Source organism: Microtus pennsylvanicus, unplaced genomic scaffold (genome assembly GCF_037038515.1).
Source record: "Microtus pennsylvanicus isolate mMicPen1 unplaced genomic scaffold, mMicPen1.hap1 Scaffold_47, whole genome shotgun sequence".
NCBI lineage: Eukaryota > Metazoa > Chordata > Mammalia > Rodentia > Cricetidae > Microtus > Microtus pennsylvanicus.
In genome coordinates, this window is record NW_027460981.1 from 391,114 (window position 1) to 403,805 (window position 12,692).

Here is a 12,692-nt window from a genome sequence, read left to right on the forward strand (position 1 = left end):
AGCACTTATCAACTAAGCTACAACCCCAGCTAGAAAAAAATTTAAAGGAAGCCGGGCGGTGGTGGCACATGCCTTTAATCCCAGCACTAGGGAAGCAGAGGCAGGCAGATCTCTGTGAGTTCGAGACCAGCCTGGTCTACAAGAGCTAGTTCCAGGACAGGCTCCAAAACCATAGAGAAACCCTGTCTCGAAAAAAACCAAAAAAATTTTTTTTAAAGGAATAAAACTGGGGATAAAAATAGCTTTGAGTATGCTGGTTAGGATTAAAACCAAACTAAGATAGGAAAAACATATTCACAACTGACTGATAACATTTGTTTGTGATTTAATATGAATTTCAAGAGTGTGTTGGTCTCAATGGAAATATCTCCCATAGGCTAAGGCATGTGAATACTTGGTCTGCAGTTGTTGGCGCCGGGAGGGTTTACGAGATATGGTTTTGCTGGAGGAATGTTATAAGCCACACATTGGGGTGACACCTGTCATGTTTCAGCCTTGACAATGTTCACACATTCCAGGGTAGGGGCATGAGGATTAAAACTATTAAGCAAAAGGAACAGAGATATGAGAGAAATAAGAGACAGAGACACAGAATAGCACTGAGAGGGAAATTCAGTGAATATTAAATCTTCCACATTTATTTTCCACATGCTTATTATATACTCCACTCCAAAAGGGGAGAGGGAGGCAAGAGACTTCATTAACATGATATAAGGAATAGACCAGGTATCCTGCAGGCAGCCACTCCCTGTAACCTCCTGCCAAACCCCCACCCCCTTAAGGAACAGGAATAGATTTGAATTCTCCAACCTTTGGTGAAGGTGGAGCAGGCCCACCTTTGTATTCGAACTACTAATTAACCACACCCTAGGTCAGGACCTCTTATTTGGAGCCATACCTGTTGTCAACACCTTTGAGAGAACAAGAATAAGCTCAAACCCTATGACTCAAGGTGGAACTGGACTCACCTTTCTGGACCCTGGCAGAGGAAGTAAGTTTCTGGAGTGGGCCTTGAAAGCTTTGCCACTTCCAGTTCACTTTCTGTTTCCAGATTGCAGTTGAAGAGGAAAGTACTCCACGTCCTTCTGCCACCATGCCTGCTGCCTGTTGCTTCTGCCTTGCCATTATGAACCCTAACCCTCTGGAACTGGAAGCCAAAATAAGCTTTTGTATGAATTGCTTTGGTCATTTTATCACAGGGAGAGACTAATTAACTAACTAACTAATACAAAGGGCTTTTTTTTTTTACTTAGTCATTTGTTCTGGATAAAACCATGCTTAAAAACAAATCACCAGCAACCTTTTCAATAATTCCTTCTTCCAGATGCCAAAATGTACTTTTATTTCATATTAGACATAGACGAATTTCTCCCTTCCTCCCTTTTCTCCTGCCCGACTCTGTCCTTCCTTCCTATCTGTGGTACTGGGAACTAAACCCAAAGCCTGTCTATGCTAGGTTAGGCTTCTACCTTGAGCTACATCTTTAGCTCCCTCCCAACTTTATGGATTATATATTTTAAAATCTTGATATTTTGGGTCACAGACTGAGAGATCTGTTTGTCAAGTGGTTTTATTCTACTAACAAAACCAAAGTTGGGGTATGTATCAGGCTTTTTCTTTTTTGGGCCACTAACCAGCTCCTGAATCATGACATAGAGGCTTCTTATTTGTTCTGAATGCTTGGCCAAGCTTAAGTTCATTTCTGACTAGTTCTGTTAACTTAATTAATCTGTTTCTCTTTATCTTTTGCCTCAGGGCCATTTACTTTTCCTTCCTTCTGTATATCTTACTTTCACTGCTTCCCACATCTGACTGGCTGGTACCTGCCTGACTGCTGGCCCTGGGTACCTCCCTCATTCTCCCCCTTCTTCTTGTTCCTCTTGTTCTCTCTCTCCCCTTTCTACCCCCACCTAGATTCTTCCTTCTATTCATTCTCTCTGGATGCCAGTCCCACCTCTCCTTTCTCTGACTAGCTGTAGGCCAGTTATTAGACCAATCAGGTGACTCAGACAGGCAAGGTGAAACAAATGAGACACATATTTATGTAGTTAAACACACTTCCTTACATCATTAAGTAAACGCAGCACAAACAAATGTAGCACACCTTTATATAGTTAAAGTAATATTCCACAGCATAAACAAATATTACATACCTTTACATAGTTAAAATAATATTTTACAACATGTAAAGTTTGTGCTTCAGGGATTCTGTGAACATACTAGAAAAATAGAAGTGGTATCTAATGTTATCTACCTATTCAAGCAATAGTCTAATGTCAAAGAAACTGCTTGGATTAATTCTAAAATAAAGTGGTTGTATATAGAAATATATCAAGGCTTTTTTCTGTGTGCTTTACTGTATCATTCTAGGTTATTTTAAGAATTTCTCACTGGGCTAGAGAGCTGGCTCACCAGTTAAGGGCACTTGTTATTGCAGAAGACCTGGGTTTGATTCTTGGTGTTTACATGGTAGTTCACAACCATCTTTTACTCAGTTGTAGAGATTCAGCATTCAGTACTCACTAAGTTGCTCTCTTGGTATTATCCCATGTCTCTGTGTTTCTTTCATATCTCTGTTCCTTCTACCTCTGGGAAATATGAGTCTCTAGAAACAAAAGTGAGTACCATAGCACTTTTCCATGGACTTGCACTTTTGGCATTATTAACCACAGTTTTGGAAAATAACATCTTTATTTATGTAACTATATATGTTGAGTGCTGTAAAGATTGAGTATGGAAGGATAGCAAGTTCTCCTTGAGGAAGCAACAAACGAGAAAATTGCTTCTCCTCACTCTGTTCCAATCTGGATATTTGCTATGGGGCAGGGACAGGAAAGTCTTCCTGAACTCTGTATGTCATTTCCCATTAACATTTAGTGGAAAACACTTGGATTTATGATCATTAAAAGTTATGAAATTAAAAACTGTGCTTTGTTTCAAAAACTCAAGTCTACGGTTTCCAGGCCCTTCCACTAAGAAACAGTTACTTCATCACTTTTACTTCTTTCTGGGAGAAGTGCTTGGCACACAGTGAACAGAAATGAAAACATGAGATAGCAGATCTCCAAAATGCTTGCAGCCTAAAAGGTCTATAGGCATCTTTTATGTAATAAGTAATGGAATAGCTGGAAAACTGCCTTTCAAAGTGTAAGCTTGAGGCCAAAAAAGTAAAGACATGACAAGGCCTTTGAGAAATAGAGTAACATGAGATGAAATTGGGAAATGTCAAGGCAAGGTTGTTGGTTTTTTTTTTTTTAACATAAAGCCACTTAGTGGAGTATTTAATGAAGTTTTATTTAAACAGATTATACCACTTGAACATTTGCATTAATCTTTCCTGGGCAATGTGGCCTTGAGGAGAATAAGAATGAGTAGGGTGCCAAAGACTGTTCTAAATTACATTGCTAGCCTGGGTGGCCCAAAAAAGAAGTGTGGAGAACAAATGATAGTTCTTTGCTTTGTGCCAAGATATTTCTACAAGTTTCTAGAAAATTCTTGTTGCAGATTGTCAGTGAAATTTTTGCACTCACTAGATAGTCTGTGATTATAAATTACATACTAAGAACAAAAAGGAGTCATATCTAATGTGAGAGAGGGAATATTTTGAGATTTAATTTCTTGAAGTGCCTGTAACTGAGAAATGGAAATGTATTTGAAATATTTCCCTCAATTTTTTATTCAAGTAAATGCTAGACTAAAGGTAGTTACAAAGCAGGATAGAGAAAATTCACAACCAAGAGAGAGATAAGGTCAACTTGCCAGCTTTCAGAAAGTGACCTAATTGCCAGACTGTCTATAGCAGGTGAACAATTAGCACATCAGACTGTGTTTCTGAGAAGGAGAAAATCCCAACAAGGGAAATCCTAGTTTTAAACATCTTACTGTAGAAATTCTACAATTTTGTGAAAGAGGAAAATCTGTTATGGTTCAATAAATTTTAAGTCATAAAGCAATCCAGATTAATTAGTCGTTGCCTCTTTTAAAGCCTACCTGCTCCCAATTTGTTTGCATCAGAACTGGAATGCAGGAACATACTGGGCAGTGAGGACTACTGAGAACTCAAGAACAATGGCAATGGGTTTTTGATCCTACTGCATGTACTGGCTTTGTGGGAGCCTAGGCAGTTTGGATGCTCACCTTACTAGACCTCGTTGGAGGTGGGTGGTCCTTGGACTCCCTACAGGGCAGGGAACCCTGACTGCTCTTCGGGTTGATGAGGGAGGGTGACTTGATTGGGGGAGGGGGAGGGAAATGGGAGGCAGTGGCGGGGAGGAGGCAGAAATCTTTAATAAATAAATAAATAAAATTTTAAAAAAAGATTTTACATTTATTTACTGCACTGTATGCCATGGCATGCATGCAGAGGGCAGAGGATAATTTGCAGGAATATATGCTTCCCTTCCACCATTTGGGTTCTGGCCATCGTACCTAGGCCATCAGACTTGGCAGCAAGTACCCTTACCTACTGAGTCATCTTGGATGCCCATGGAACAATTTTTCCCTCTACCTCCATGAGCTCTTAAGTTGTGGCCAGCGAGGTCTTGATCTGTATCATATTCATTAAATCTCTTATGAAAAGTGATTTGCTTCGATGGTATTGAAATTTGTGTTCCCACCCATTCCTGTTTCACATGGTTCCAGGACTCCAGCTCTTTTGACATCCTACCTTAAAGGACATTTTCCCCATCACCACTGAAGAGCCAGGTGCTGAATCATTAATTTCATGTCAGATTGGGGCCAAATGTCTTTGAGCTTCAATGTCAAAGTGAAATAACTAAATACGCTTTTATTGTGAGCCACACACCGCTAAGGAAAAGATTTCTGCATGGTAGATGTTTGTCAGTCCATTTCTATGAGTTCAGATTGAACACTTGTAGAAGAGCCCAGGGGTTCTATTCTCTGCATGAACATCCCCAATGGTGGGACTGATTAATGCCTGTCAAATGGCAAGCTTTCAATAAATAGTTGATTAAATCGACCTTCCCCAAACCAATAACTTCTAGTCATTTATTCATTCAAAGTTACTGGAACTAGCGCGTTATCTTCATAGCAATTGTGAAGGATTTTCCTCCCAAAGGATCTCTAAATAAAACAGTGCATGGGTCGTTTATAAAAAAATAAACATCACGTCTAAACCTAGTGATATGTTTTTGTATTTCTGCCCTAGGTTGGCCTCGGTTCCCCCTGGAGAGGCGGGTTAAGGATGTGCTTGCTGCCCTTGAGTCTCCTTCCTTTGTAGTTTTTTGGCTAGCCTGGTTACTCTAGCCCCCCCCCCAGCTGCTGAGCACGCGTCCACGCCCGGGAGCACGCAGCTCCCGCTGCCTGGAGGGCGGGGGCCCCCATGAAAGGTCCAGCCACTCCTCAAGCCGCGCCGCCCTCTTCCTCACCACCTCCCTCTCCTTGCGGTTTGTGGTATCCCAAGAGTGGTAGAAGGTGTCCTCCCAGATCCAGGCTCTGCCAGGCGGCCACGAGCTCGAATGCCCGCAAGCGTGCGCCCGTGGGAGGAGGCTGCGCTCTTCCCTCAGGGGCCCAGCGCTGCGTGAGGATCCCCGGTCAGCCTGGCCGCTCACTGGCCATGGACAGGCCCTGGCAGCGGGCGAGGTGGCGACGGGAACCCGGGACCCCAGGCCGCGCGACACAGCCCTGAGGTGCCTCGCCCACGCTCGCGCTCCATCCCATCCCCTCCACTTCCTCCATTTAGCGCTCCGGATAGCGAGTGCGGGCTGGACGCGAACCAGGGAAAGCCTTGGGCCTTTCAACTTAGTGGTTTCTGGCCTGCTGCCCGCGCGCTATTTGTGAGGCATGGCCCGGCGAAGGAGGCACATAGGGGGCGTGGGGCTCCCCAGCTGGTGGCGGTGACGGAGAGGGTGAGTGGGACAATGAGCTGGGCATCTACAAGCTGCCACCTCTTTTAGCTGGCTGAGCGGGCCCACCTGCAAGCACGGCCCGCGTGCTCGGGCCAGGTGTCCCAATGCTTTAAGGCCAAAGCGCCCAGATCATGGCGCACTGCGGCTGGGGCTGTGGGGACGTTCCTTCATTAATTTATTTATTTGTGGAGAGCTTTCTCTGAGCAACCGCGATGGCCAGCACCAGGAGCATTGAGCTGGAGCATTTTGAAGAACAGGACAAAAGGCCGCTGCCAGGGTTGCGGAGAGGGGCTCCCAGCTCCTCAGAGGGCAGCATCATCTCTGGCCCCAAGGGCAATGGGCTCATCCCCCAGCCTGGATCACAGTGCACACTGCAACTTCCACCGCATGCAGACTTTGCAGGCCTTAAGCTTTGAGAAGAAGGCCAAGAAGGCATGCTTCTACTGGAATGGGGACTGCTACTTCAATGGCCTGGTCTTTGCCATCTGCAATGATAGCTTCAGTTCCTTTGATTCGCTTCTCACAGAGCTGACCCTGTGACAATGTGAACCTGCCTCAGGGCGTCCGCACAATCTACACCGTAGACTGCAGTCGGAAGGTCACCAGCTTGGATGAGCTGCTGGAAGGTAGGAGGGGTGGGCAAGGCTTGGCAGGTGCAGGCAATGCTTGGAAGGTGCAGTGACTGTGGGCTGGGTACTTCCCCACCTAGAGCAGGGCAGGTGCTTTCTAGGCAGCCAGGGGGATTAGAGCTACTCTGTAGTTTGTGTTGGGCCCGGGTGCACACATTCTCTGTCCTTCTCAAGAGATTTGCCTTTTTTTTTTTGAAGAAAATTCTAATGAGTAGAGACAAATACAGACAATGGTACCTTTAAAATTAGCCAACTTATTTTTGCTGGAAGGGCAAGCTGTTTGAAAGCATAGTCCTCCAGTGAGGCGCGGGGTCACCCTTGGTGGAGCTCAGCGCAGCACCTGTACCATCCCCTTGTTTGGGATCCCACTGTACCTTCTGTGCATGCCTGTGGTTCTGACTTGCTCCAGGTTGGCTTTTCTGATTTCACTTATGGCAAAAATCACTCGAAATCAAGAGGGGCGATCCAGCATAGCAGGTATCAATCCTGGCTTCATCGTGGACCATACTGGACACTTTGAAAAGTATAGGTGACTGGCCCCACCCACCCCTTAGATATTATGATGTGGCATGGTTGGGGTGTGACTTGAGCGTTTAAAGTTTTGAAAGTTCCTCAGATGATTTCAGTGTGTAGACAAAATGGAAAAGTAGCTGTGCTTAAAGAATTTTCCACATTTGGTCGACAGCAGGGTGAATCAAGATGAATCTCTCCTGCCTTCTCCCTGAAGAGGATAACTAGGGTCAAGGGAAGCGACAGCAGAGGCCTATTAGAAATTAGTAGTTCTGGCACAACAACTACGCATCACTCAGAAGGACCACTTGGTAATATGTTGGGTCATTCTTGAGTTTCTGCAATATTTATTAGTTTTTGGGAAGGGATGGGTGGTTGGTAGTTATGAACCTGATTTTTAGTTCTAAACAGCACCCAGAAAGACCAGATACATCCCCTAGTGTGTATGGACTGAATGTATACATGTAGCTACCTCTCAGACATCTTTCGTAATGGAAATACGCATTCCATGTAGCCATAGCAATAAGAGGGAGGAAACTGATCTCTGAACTAGGTGGTTTTCTTATTTCAGCATAAACTTATATTCTAAAGTCATTTTCTCCATGTCACAGTTGATGAAACCTAAGCAGCATGCATGCCAGGGTTACTGATTTCTAACAGGCCTTAGTTGATGCTTTCTCTTTTACCATTCACCTCCAAAGGAAATAAGGTAGCTATTCTGAGGAGTCCTCAAAGTGCCCGAGTTTCTCCATTACTTTTAGCAAATGGTACCCTTGCTCTGTCTACAGGACAACATAATTAAAATTGTTTTCTATATAATTTAGCAGTAGAAGGGACTACCTCACACTTTGTCTTAGAAGTGAGATTTGGTTTTAAAGACTAAAAGAAGAGAGTAAGAAACCTGTAGGTGTGCCAGTAAAATGAAGAAAACATCGTTGAGAGGACCACATTACTTTGTAGAGACAAGGTCTCACTACATAGCTTTGGCTGTCTTGGTACTCACTATGTAAACCAGGCTGGTCTTGAACTCACAGAGATCCACCTGTCTCCAGTTTTCTGCAAACTGATCCTGATAATTTTTGTCTGATCCCCATGTCAGAGCACCAGCACAGTGCTCTGTTGTGCAAGCACGTGTCATTCACTGTTCCTCAGGTGATGTACCCACTCCACCTCCAGATGGTTAATAATGCTAGGGTCCTTCTCTGAAGTTATTTTGACAAGGTATTGTTAAGTTAAATTAAACTGCTTCAAAGGAGAGATAAGAGCATTTTCTGGATTAATATAAAGACACATGCTATACATCTAGTCCTCTGAGATGGGTGGCCTTCTGAGTCACTTCTAGTCCAAATAGGTGGTTGGGAAATTTCCTTGAAGTCTTTCACTTGCTGATATTTGGAGAATGGTAGTTTGGGCAAACACTGACTACACATACAGTCCAAACAATCATACCACATTGTAAATAATGGTACAACAAATGGTTTCTGTGTCTTTGCTGACTTGGTTCAAGAGTTTTTGTAATATAAAATGACTGTAATAGAAAATTCAACTTTTTTGGTTACAGTAGAAATCTGTCTAATAGTGTCTTTCTCTATTAATTTCTTAGTTGAACAGGGTGACATATGCCTGTGATCCCAGAGCTCTGGAGGTACAGGCTGCTGGAGGATCATCAAAAATTTAAGGCTAGCTGGTCTAAATAGTTAAGTTCCCAGCTGCCAGGAATATATAGAACTTGTCTTTAACATTGAGCCTTCTCACCACCCCCTTTTTAAAAAGAATGTTTGTTATGCAATGTGGGGAGCAGAATTTGGACCCCCGGAACCTACATAAATGCTGGTGGATATGGAGGCTTGCCTGTAATTTTAGCTTTGTGAGACAGAGTCAGGGATCCCCATAGCAGCTGACTACTGAGACTAGCTGTATCAGTAAGCTCTGGGGTTAATGGAGAGACATCCCTACCTTACTTAAGGTGAAAGAGTGATTGAGGACAAGTCCCAGCATCAACCCCAGCCCACCACATGCATGCACACAGTCATGTACATGCATATCCCCACGTGTGCCTGCACATATGCAAACATGCAAAGACACATATGAAGTTTCAGGTTTCAATTAAAATCATGTGCTCAAATGTTCAGATTTATCCCACTGAACCAGGGTGCTTTCTGATGTAACTTACCTCAGTGAGTACAGTGTTGGCCATGCTGTCAAACCACGCTACTTCATGTGAGTCAGCTGTTAAACAATGTTTCATTTTCTTTGCCTCTTCCATGCTAGCAAACATACTTTAGGAGGTGATTAAAATAAAACTAAAATTGTCTTCAATTAAGACTAGAGAACTGGGGCTGGAGAGATGGCTCAGAGGTTAAGAGCACTGCCTGCTCTTCCAAAGGTCCTGAGTTCAATTCCCAGCAACCACATGGTGGCTCACAACCATCTGTAATGAGATCTGGTGCCCTCTTCTGGCCTGCAGGCACACACACTGACAGAATATTGTATCCAAAATAAATAAATAAATAAATAAATATTTAAAAAAAAAAGACTAGAGAACTTGATTCAAGATTACAAGGCTCCTTCCTAGCCACTGTCCCCTTGAGCTTATATGACAAAAGAAATTTGCATGGCCCAGTTTTTTTCTCCTATCCTTGACCTTGAAAGCCTCTGGAGACTCCAGCTGGTCTGGTGTAGGACAGTTTTCCTTCAGCATGGTTCCTAAACCAGCTAACTGGTTTATTCAGCTTTCTGGATTAGTATTGCCAAGTGGGCTGTGTGGCTTCCTGTAAATCTGTTTATTCTTAGAGACTCTTGTAGGACTCCATCTCCCAACAGTAAGTGTGGGGAAATCGGGTTGAGTCCGCTGAGCTTGGAGTATCTCTGAAGGTCCATTTGGAATGTCCAGATGAGGGCTTTTAGCACTTTTTCCCACTTGTCATCCCCTTTTGCCTAACATAAATTATATCACCTGGTTATAGGTATATAAAATGACATAGCATTTACTGAAAGTAAATCATGAAGAAATTTATTTTTTGTTTAAAATTTGTTTTATTACATTTGTTTCTATGTATGTCTGTAAATGTGCATACCATTTTGAAAGAAGAAATGGGAAGATACTGGTTTGTTAAGATCAATTTACATGCTTTTGCTTACAGGGTAACACTTATTAACATTTTAAGCAAACACACTAAGGAACCTGGAGTCAAAAGCCGATGCAGAGGCCATGAAGGGTGCTGCTTAATAGCTTGCTCATCATGGCTTGCTCAGTCTGCTTTCTTATAGAACCCAGGACCAGCAGCTCAGGGATGGCACCACTCACAATGGACTGGATCCTCCCCCATCAACAGTTAGTTGAGAAAATAACCTACAGCTGAATATTGTGGAGGTTCCATCTTTCCGGGTAACTCTAGTTTGTGTGTCAACTTTGATGTAAGACCAGCCAGCATATCCTAATGCTTGTGCTGTAGCCACTTGACTGACGGAGCTGTCTCCATGGTCTGCTATTGGAATATGCATATCAGAATATACATTTAGAGCAATTTAGTTCATTGAGCTCTTCCTTAGACTATCTTTTACAAATTTAAGATTAATTTTGAAATAATGATAAAATTGTTTCTCAGTCATCAAGAGTCTCCTCCCCCATTTCCTTGCTCATCATCTTCATCTCTTAACAGTATTTTGCCTCACCTGAAGAAAGTCTTAAAAATGTATTGCTGGCTCTATGCATGTTCATTAAGCCCGTGTGAGTGAAAGAACCTGAAAAGTGGCTCAGTGGATATGTGTCTCCTTAGTTTAGTGATCAAAGTCAGTAGCTGGGAAGTTACACATGAATCTTATAGTGCATTTAAATACTTAGTAGTCTGGCTCCTAGAGATACTTGTGTCGTGGTCTTCAGAATCTTCCAGCAAAATTATGCCTGACACCCACTGCCACCTCCAAGTGCTGCGATTAAAGGCATACACCACCATGCCTTGCCTACTTTATTTTTTTTTACTCTGAATAGACCATGTGGAGATTCATAAGGCTATGTCTTCCTCCTCCTCCTCTTTCCCCTTCTTCCCCTTTTCCTCCTCTTCCTTCCTCCAGCCCCTAACTCCCTTCTCCTCTTCCAGGTGCCCAGGCACTTTGACATCAGAGTTACATCTCAGGCCTGCCCTGCTTATTGTTTATCTGTCCTTCAGATATGACCCATTTCCCTCAAGTCTTCTCATTCTTGGAAGGCCTGTCTGTCTGTCTTTCATTTTTGGACGAACACTTGTTTTCTGAACTTTTGTTACTTGTGTGAGTGCTGAATCTAAGTCACAGTCGGTATTGCTTGCCTAAACTTAGGGCTAAACTGTGCGGTTAGATCCATGGAAGATTAAGGATGCAGGAGAGGAGAATTGAAGGACCCCAGAGGCTGGAGAACCACTGCTTGAATGAGCCTGTTAGTGGGATGCTACACTCATTGTGCCCCAGTTTGTTTGCAGATGTCAACCGTCTTTCAGTTTGAAACCCTTCCACTAGCCTTATAGTTGCAGTTTATTTATTTGGACAAAAGTCTCATTGTTGTAGTTCTGGCTGACCTGGAACTAAGATACACCTTCTTCTGCCTCCCAAATATTGGGTTTGAGATGTATATGACCACTCTTGGCTATATTTGATTTTATTTGCTACATAGGAGTTATAGCTATGGGATATTGTGAGCTATCTCAATGCATGTACACAGTGTTAATGATCATGTCACGGTAACTGGTGTATCTATCACCTCCAATATTTTTTTGTTTGTGCTAGGAACTTTCAAAATCCTCTCTGCTATTGACTTGGAAACATTTCACTAAACTTTTGTTAACTGTAGTCATTGTACTACTGTGTGGAACAGTAGAAGTTGTTCCTCATAATCCCCTGAGATTACAAAACCTGAATGTTTTTGCCCCTGGAAATAAGAATAGGAGCCTGGTAGTGGTAGTGCATGCCTTTAATCCAAGCACTTGGGAGGCAGAGGCAGGTGGATCTCTGTGAGTAGGAGGCCAACCTGGTCTACAGAGCAAGTTCCAGGACAGGCAAAAAAAAAAAAAAAAGAAAGAAAGCCGGGCGATGGTGTTGCACGCCTTTAATTCCAGCACTCGGGAGGCAGAGGCAGTCTCTGTGAGTTCAAGACCAGCCTGGTCTACAAAGCCAGGATAGGCTCCAAAGCCACAGAGAAACCATGTCTCGAAAAACCAAAAAAAAAAAAAAAAGAAAGAAAATAAGAATAAGTGCGGCAGGTGAGTGTAGCTCAGTGGTAGAGGGCTGCTTTACAAGAATCCAGCTTGTGGTTCAAAGCCCATGGGTCATGACCTCCTGGGGCTGAATGACCCTTTCACAGGGGACACATCTCAGATATCCCACATATCAGATATTTTCTTTACAATTCTTAACAGTAGCAAAATTGTAGTTATGAAGTAGCAATGATGTAAGCATGAATTCTAATTCTTATTAATAATAAAAACTGAGAGTCAGATACTGGGTGTTAATGCTGAAGATCAGAGAAGCAGAGTGCCAGCCACTAGAGAGTTTCTACTTCTACCAGTGCACAAACCAAGGGGCAATCCTATCTTCAGACTGCATCTCCAGACTGTATCTGTCTCCACTAAATCTTCAGACTGCAGTGCTCTTGATTCCTCCCTCTTTATAGTCCTGTCTAGTCCTATCTACCTCCCTAGTGCTGGGATTAAAG

The 12,692-nt window shown here is 43.2% G+C and overlaps 1 protein-coding gene across 1 annotated transcript in view; it reads left to right on the forward strand.

Moving 5' to 3' along the window:
* LOC142842263 (uncharacterized) overlaps positions 1-8,684 on the forward strand; it is a 79,464-nt gene extending 70,780 nt beyond the window's left edge. The window contains exons 6-7 of the mRNA XM_075959105.1: positions 5,584-5,867; positions 8,610-8,684. Coding sequence (XP_075815220.1) covers positions 5,584-5,867; positions 8,610-8,684 — 359 coding nt within the window. The remainder of the gene's footprint in view (positions 1-5,583; positions 5,868-8,609) is intronic.
* The last annotated feature ends 4,008 nt before the right edge of the window (positions 8,685-12,692 follow it).